This window comes from Ipomoea triloba, chromosome 9, assembly GCF_003576645.1.
Source record: "Ipomoea triloba cultivar NCNSP0323 chromosome 9, ASM357664v1".
Taxonomy (NCBI): Eukaryota; Viridiplantae; Streptophyta; class Magnoliopsida; order Solanales; family Convolvulaceae; genus Ipomoea; species Ipomoea triloba.
Window position 1 is genome coordinate 10233464 of NC_044924.1, and position 8285 is coordinate 10241748.

Sequence of the window (8285 nt, forward strand, 5' to 3'; positions counted from 1 at the left end):
CAAAATTTTCGTAATAAATAATTATATTTGGAATTTTGTATAGTACTAGACTACTAGTACGAGCTACAAAGCCGCCTAGAACCATGACGTGTCTTCCTGGAAAAGAAATCTAAAACACCAATACCCATAGTATTACGTAAAAATAATAACTGAACTTTTCATACATTTTTTCTCTCTATATTTGTGTTGAGTTTAAAGTCGAATCTCAGAAAACACACATCATCTACGCAAACTCTCTGCAGTATCAAACAACAACAAGAACGATGCATTCTAATCACTTGCTACTCGAAGAACCCATCCGGATGGCCTCCATTTTGGAGCCATCAAAAGCTGTAAGTCTCTGTTTTTCTCATAATTTTAGCCCCAGATCTGTTTTTTACTTGTTTTTCCCTATTGATTCATATGATTTTTACGGTTTCTGGGTTTGTGTTCTATTTTGATGATTCGTTTTTCTTATGATGGGGATTTTGGTCTTGTTCCAGAGTTTTTTCCCGGCAATGACGAAGATCGTGGGAACGTTGGGTCCCAAGTCTAGATCGGTGGAAATTATTTCTCATTGCCTTAAAGCTGGGATGTCTGGTAATTTGATGATATTTCACCTTCATTTTCTGATACATGCGTGATTATCGACATTGCAAAGAGTCGTTTTATGATATTTATGTTTTATTTATGTGTTGTGGTTGATTGGCAGTTGCGAGATTTGATTTTTCATGGGGAGATGCAGATTTTCACAGGGAAACACTGGAGAATTTGAGAACCGCTATTAAGCTTACTAAGAAGCTCTGTGCTGTATGTACATAGATTGCTTCCTTTTCTGTTTTTCTGTATCAGCCAAAAGTTTGTCTTTATTTACCTTGAATGGTTGTGGATACCTAAAGCATGAACTAAAATAATAATATTAGCTGCTTGAACAGCAGCATCAATAAAGCCTTATGGTGCTTATTTAATCCAACCTCATGCATTATGTTTATAGGAATCGAAAGCTAGCAGGTTTGCATCCAGTGTTTGTGATATTTCTGTAATAATTTATGTTGTGCTCTGTATTCATGATGATGTTACCATTTAACATGCTAACAAATAGAATTAAAGCTTGTTGTTTTAACCTTTTCAGGTTATGTTCGATACTGTAGGCCCGGAATTGCAGGTCCTTAACAAAAGTGAGAAGGCTATTTCCCTCAAGGCAGATGCCACTGTCACCCTGACACCTGACAAAGGTGAAGAAGCGTCTTCGGAAGTGTTGCCTATAAATTTCGTTGGATTGTCTAAGGTTTGTCCCGTTTCATAGTCCTAACTTTCGTTGTAAATTTATCTCCAGGATCTTTATAATTGCTGGTCAGTACATTCAATCACTGAGATATTTTGCTTCTTCTGAGTTACACATTTATATATTTCTGTAGGCTGTGAAGAAGGGAGATACCATGTTTATTGGCCAATACCTCTTCACAGGAAGTGAGACTACTTCTGTTTGGCTCGAGGTATGATCTGAAGTGCCTAATGTCTCCTTGCTCGCTTTCTTTTTTCACATTGAATATTCATTTGAGGGTTCAGAGTTGTCACAGTAGACGAGGGGAGTTTTATGTTATTGGTTCTTTCATTGTTGGAAATTAACCATTGTTTTTTATGAGTTGACTTAATTGAAGGCTAGAAATTCAGTATTTTATCTTGCATCACATTGGCCATCTAATATGAAGTACTAATTTAATGAGTTTATGTCTAATTGCTTTCACAGGTAGATGAAGTGAAGGGTGAGGATGTGGTTTGTGTTATAAAGAACTCTGCAACTTTGGCTGGGTCATTGTTCACTCTGCATGCTTCTCAAATTCCAATTGAGCTGCCTACTCTTTCTGATAAAGATAAAGAGGTACTAATAATAATAATTTCTTTCTGACAACTGCAGAGAATGTTTGTCGTTTATATCTCAGATGTTATGGTAGTAGATATATGTCATTTGGGGGAAATTTACTTGGTGATCTTTGTACAAAGAATTGAAAATCGAGTATTTCCTCTCTGAAGCCAAGCAGAGAATCACACTTATATGTTTAACTATTATTTAAGGCCATAGGCTCATGGGGAGTTCAAAACAAAATTGATTTCCTTTCACTATCATCTACAAGGCATGCTGAAGACGTTCGTGAGGTATGCTTAATGTTTTCATGGCTTCCTTATTTCTGATTCAAGTACTACTTGCAGCCACTCTACATGGTTCAACATTCAATGATAATTGGGATGATTTTGTGCTTAAATTCAGGCTCGCAATTTTCTATCTAAGCTTGGAGATCTTAGTCAGACACAGATCTTTGCTAAAATTGAAAATGTAGAGGTAAGTTTTATCCTTCTGAAGTCAAGATTAGGCTTCCATGTCCTTAGAGCTGGAAGATTTGACTATATCCTACTTTCTTTTACCATGTCCTTAGGGCTTAACTCATTTTGATGAGATCCTTCAAGAGGCTGATGGTATCATTCTTTCTCGTGGAAATCTTGGCATTGAGCTTCCACCTGAGAAGGTTAGTTTATCTCATATTGGAATAGGAACAGCTCTCTTATTGACTATATGGTGTTTATGATTATGAAGTAGGTGAATATAATTTTACTTTTTGCATCATACATTTATAAACAAGCCACACTTAACTGGCCTGAAGGCTGTATTGTAAATGTGAGTGAGTTTGGACTGACAATTGATGTTGTAAGGGACAGTACTTTTTCCTTGAATATTGTTGGGCAAGAGAAAAATGAAGGGACTCAAGGGAAAGATGTTCTCTTTAAATTCTGCCACTAACCTCTTATTTAGGAGAGAAAATGTATTACTTAGTAGTATTCATATTTATTAGACTAGTTTTTGGATCCCCTATAAACTACACAATTTTGTTTCATCTTTGGCCACATTAACATCCCAGTTCATTTAGATTATTACTTGATAGTAGTTATTGTATTTTTATATTTTTTGGGAACTGAATCGATCAATGGCAAACTAATTCCAATTTTAATGGAAAAAGACTACTTGTAACTTAGCAAATCCATTTTCTTGGTGAATTTCTATTTTTTCTGAACGATGAATAAAACATTGCATGACATATTGCTCATTTGAAGTATGGTGTGGGATTTCCAGGTGTTTTTGTTTCAGAAGGCTGCAGTTAACAAGTGTAACATGGCTGGAAAACCAGCAGTAGTAACACGCGTTGTTGATAGCATGACTGACAACCTTAGACCTACACGTGCTGAAGCAACTGATGTTGCTAATGCTGTTTTGGATGGTAGGTCTTGCTGCTTATTCAATAAGCTTTGAAATAACTTTCATGTTTATCTTAAGGATAAGGTACCTTTTGCTTATGTTAGTTTTGTGTACTTCTGAGTTGGTCAGTTTTTTACACCATATACTATTATGTCATATTGTAGGGTCAGATGCAATTCTTCTTGGTGCTGAAACTTTTCGCGGATTATACCCTGTTGAGTGCATTTCCATTGTGGGAAAAATTTGTGCCGAGGTAATCATGCATAGATTAAGGATGCAGTTGGTTCTCTTCTCACCCTTCAAGGAGGAATATGCTTTTGGCTCTATTTCTGTATTTTGGCTTGGTCTTTGTTTTGAAGCCCTAGGCCTTGATAATTGTCACTTTAAGCATAAGCGTAATTTTGCAATTGTTATACCATGGATCATGGTTCATATTGCATTGTGAACCCTGATACAAAAATTTTGTACTTTCAGTTAACACATTTTGTACCTACAGTTAACAATTTTTGTACATGTAAACAAATAACTTATAATTGCTTACACATAATATGATAGCTACATGTACAGAAACTGTCAACTGCATGTACAAAATGTGTCAACTACATATACATAATCTGAAGGTTATTTTTGGACCAGGGTCTACAATGCAAGGTAGACCCTGGTCCATGGTATAATTTGCCGTAATTTTGTGGTCTAGATGTTTGTGTTGTGGTTGAGCTTTTTCTCCAAGAGTAAGGATTAACTCCACTCCTAATCTTTCTGCAGGCAGAGAAAGTGTTTAACCAAGACATGTACTTCAAGAAGACTGTTAAGTTTGTTGGGGAGCCCATGTCACATTTGGAATCGATTGCTTCCTCAGCGGTATTTTATTATACGTTGTTATATTACTGTTTTTGGCTTCTCATGTTCTCTTCAATTGTATCTATTTTCCCTCTTCCTAAAATGGTAAAGAGAGAAGCCACATAGAGACTCAACTGCATTATTCTTTCAGATAATGAAAATTTTTATTCCCCATATTCTACAGGTAAGAGCAGCCATCAAGGTGAAAGCTTCTGTTATTATTTGCTTCACTTCATCTGGAAGAGCTGCAAGGTATTTATTTATTTATTTATTTATTTTTTATAGTGTGTTTCTCCAACTGATATCAATCTCTTGCTGGCACATTTGAATGCAGACTAATAGCAAAATATAGGCCAACAATGCCAGTACTATCAGTAGTAATTCCTCGGCTCAAGACCAATCAACTTAAGTGGTGTTTCAGTGGTGCATTTGAGGTATTTCCTTTGCTACCCAGCACAGCAATGTACTGTTATTTTCTTGTGCTGAAAATGCTATATATGAAACCTTTAGCCATATTACTAGTTAACATGCCATTACTTAAAGGTTAATCTAGTTTTCCCTTGGACCTCAGCTAATATACTATGTGGAACTATGTGAACCTCAGTGATGCAGTGTGCTGATTTTCAGTTTCATTCTATATTTATTGTTCAACTTCTATTATGGTCAGGCAAGGCAGTCCCTTATTGTACGTGGACTTTTCCCCATGCTAGCTGATCCTCGACACCCTGTAAGTTTTTGTTTCATTTTGGCAAAATGCATTTTCTTTTTTTGGAAAACCCGCAGTCATTACCCAAAGAGTTGTGCAGAGGATAAACCTCACCTTGTGACTGATTCAAACTAAGAAGACCAATAGGCTGCTTTTGCTGGGTCGAACTTGTAACTTTGTGGTTATCAAGTCAATAGTCTGACCAATTTGGCTCGGACAATAAAATATTAGACCTTTGGGCTCATGCATTGCTCAAATGTGCTTATAAGTTTGGGACTAAGATTCTAGTATCATGGTATTTGTGGGTTTATAGGATTGTACATGTCTAACCTTATCTACCTTAGAACTCTGAACACCTGGAAATAAAAAGTTGGAATGGTAACTTCCCCAACACTATAGATTCATATTTTGAACCACTACTCCATAAAGAGGGGCAGAGGGCTGCTTTGTGTTGCTATCATATCTGTCATTTTATCGTTTTTACAGGCCGAGCATTCAAATCCCACGAACGAATCTGTGCTGAAAGTTGCGCTCGACCATGGGAAGTCTGCCGGAGTGATCAAATCGCGTGACCGAGTAGTGGTGTGCCAGAAAGTTGGAGATGCATCAGTGGTTAAGATCATCGAGCTTGAAGACTAGATTTTTACTCCATTTCTTCCCCACAATTTTGCAGTGTGTGGGGCTTTTTTCTGACTCGTGAGCATTGCGATTAGAGAACTAGGATTTTACCGAGGTTTTGGGTAATTTATAATTTGGCGTATAGCTTTAAAAGCAATATGGCATTCTGTGAAAGCCATTGTTGAAAACCACTGAAACTGATTTTGTTCACAAGGGTAAATAAAAGCAATATGACATTAAGTTCCGGTCAATGCCTATTGCCTATTGGAGTGTTTTGCTCTAAATTTAAAATTTATGTAGTTTCATTTGTTTTTCATTTTCTCGTGTATGAAAATAGGTATTAGCCATTTATATTGGAAAATACTTATGAATCTATCTTTTGAGGTTAATATAACAACCTTTTACTCGATTATAAACTATCAACTTGAGTTTGGGTTAACTATGACGAATAGTCTTAGAGCTTTTGAGTACTCTTCATGATGCTGGTGTGCCTAATGCATCCTCGCTTTAGACATGCGTCTTCATCATATTCATCTCTTGTAAGGGTTAAATGTTATACCAGCCTATAAATATATAACATAAATGTACTAAGAATAAGATTAATACTCTATTTAATTGATTATATAATTTTTAAGTTCACTAAAATCTCTACATTTTTTTATTTCAACTTTATATTTAACTTATGATTTAAATTGAGATCTTAAATGAATAAATTCCAAACACTATTACTTGAATTCACTTTGCATGGTGCATACAATTAATGTAAGTAATGTATGCAAGAGGCTTATTGGGATTTATTTCAAAAAATTGTGTATGACGATGTTTCACAATATTATATGGAGTAAAAAACAAACAACACAACTTTGTTTCTTTGAATTTAGAGTCTTATTGTTATTATGAAACTTGATTAGTTTTTAAATGAAACAATATTCGACTGTTTTGTATGAGAGATTCAGAGGAGTTTAAAACATTGTATTTATATATTGATTGTTAATTCAAAACAACAAGCGCCCATGGCCTAATGGATAAGGCGCTTGACTTCTAATCAAGCGATTGTGGGTTCGAGTCCCACTGGGCGTGAGTTTTTATACCATCACGTATCTCTTAATGTTGGTCTAAACCCAAATGCAGGTTGGTTAGTGAGTATATTTTATGTTTAAATATTACATAATAGTAATTTATTAGTTATTGAAATATCAATGCTTAGTATTTTTTTTATACCACCAAGTCCTACATGTATCTCTTAATGTTTGTCTAAACCCATATGTAGGTTGGACATTTAGTGAGTATATTTTATGTTTAAATATTACATAATAGTAATTTAGTGATTGAAATATCAATGCTTAGTATTACGTTAGTGTTAAAAATTTTCTTCTCAGTTTGATACAATATGTGGTGAAGTGAATATATTTTTGGATGTCAACAGAAGTGGATGTGCTTTCTGAATTTGTAATATAATATTTATGTATATAAAGACGGAGCTACAGTGGGTGCATCTGCCCCCACTCACCCCTAATCCCCACTCCATATATAGCATTTGTATGTATATATGTATATATAGTACATGTTTTAGATATAAGTATATGAAAGCAGATAAATGTAAACAAGCGTTTAGTCCGTTGAGTTAATAGGCATGCGTGTTTTCATAGGAATAGCAAGGGTTTGAATCCCTTCCTGAGTTCAACAGCTTTTTTAACATATATATAACCTCTTTTTTATTTTTTTTTTATTTTTTTTATTAATAATGAGATGTGTAATTCATAATATGTTTTCTATTTGAATTTTTTTATCAAATTAATTATATTTCATATTTTGTTATGAATATTTTTATAAAATTTTGATGTGTTTTATTTTTCGCCTATATCTAACAATATTTATGAATATATTTCTTTTAAGTGTTTCATTTTTTAAACTATGTCTTTTGTTTTAATATTTCGCCTCCACTGACAAGAAATTCTGGCTTCGTCCATGTACGTATATGAGTTATTTCTATTTTTGGTCTTACGAGTATGGAAATATATATGATGTATATTTAAGAGTAAATCCCCAAAATGGTCATCGACGACTATGCTATAATTCAAAAATTAGTCATCGACTATCAATGAGTTAATACCTGATTTGGTTCATTAACTATTAGGACTTCACCACTTTGGTCATCGACTTTCAAACTTGTTCAATTTCATCCCCAACTATGCAATAACTGTTAACTAAAATGGTCCTAATCAGTATTATTTTGGTTTGGACAAAAGATTATTCTAGGTAAAAATTGCACAGTTGAAAATGAAATTGAGCAAGTTTGAAAGCCGAGGACCACCGTTAGTAATAATTCAAATTTATCGTAATGTTGAAAAGAATGTACTAAAATACTCTATACATTATATACGAATTATTTATTTATTTATTTATTTATTAGTGATGTACTATTAATGTTTAATTTGTCATGATCATGTTTGGAGTTATAATTGTATCATGTTGCTACCTAAATAATGTATTTATGTATGAACCAATTTGTTTTAAGAAGGATATGACAATCAAATAATCAAAGAAGCAAGCATCTTGTATTTTGATGACATCACTATTGCTTTCTATAGAGAAAGTTGAAGGTTTGAGTCCATTCTAGTTCAGGATTGACATAATTAGGGAATATTATCCAAATAGGTTACCATAAGTTTTTTTTTAAAAAAATAGGTTAGAGTATACTCAAAATAAAAAATATACAAAAGATGTATACTTTTATTTTCTCATATAACAATTACTAAAATTTATACTCCGTATATGTTATCATTTAAAAATTAAAACTCATTAATTGAGTGTCATTTCATATTAGAAGAAATTAAATCTATTTATAAAGTTATTGTAAAAAAAAAAAAAAAAAAAAAAAAAAAAAAAAAA

At 33.6% G+C, this 8285-nt stretch overlaps 1 protein-coding gene and 1 non-coding gene across 2 annotated transcripts; both read left to right on the forward strand.

The window, feature by feature from the left end:
* The first annotated feature begins 132 nt into the window (after positions 1-132).
* LOC116028569 (pyruvate kinase 1, cytosolic-like) lies at positions 133-5666 on the forward strand. The gene is made up of 16 exons (XM_031270318.1): positions 133-332; positions 483-579; positions 692-789; positions 1112-1267; positions 1398-1475; positions 1730-1861; positions 2056-2136; positions 2249-2320; positions 2415-2504; positions 3107-3251; positions 3394-3482; positions 3995-4090; positions 4254-4321; positions 4404-4503; positions 4737-4796; positions 5262-5666. Exons 1-16 carry the CDS (start codon positions 264-266, stop codon positions 5412-5414), a joined length of 1584 nt encoding a protein of 527 aa, XP_031126178.1. The 5' UTR covers positions 133-263; the 3' UTR covers positions 5415-5666.
* A 734-nt stretch (positions 5667-6400) lies between these two features.
* Positions 6401-6473, forward strand: TRNAR-UCU. The gene has a single exon. It is a non-coding gene; the product is annotated as a tRNA-Arg (tRNA).
* Positions 6474-8285: the final 1812 nt, after the last annotated feature.

Bases quoted from the DNA above. Each gene is read 5' to 3' on its own strand.
- LOC116028569 (XM_031270318.1), top strand. From the start codon at position 264: ATGCATTCTAATCACTTGCTACTCGAAGAACCCATCCGGATGGCCTCC. The intron at 2,505-3,106 runs GTTAGTTTATCT...TGGGATTTCCAG, and splicing joins TTGAGCTTCCACCTGAGAAG to GTGTTTTTGTTTCAGAAGGC. The intron at 3,483-3,994 runs GTAATCATGCAT...ATCTTTCTGCAG, and splicing joins TGGGAAAAATTTGTGCCGAG to GCAGAGAAAGTGTTTAACCA.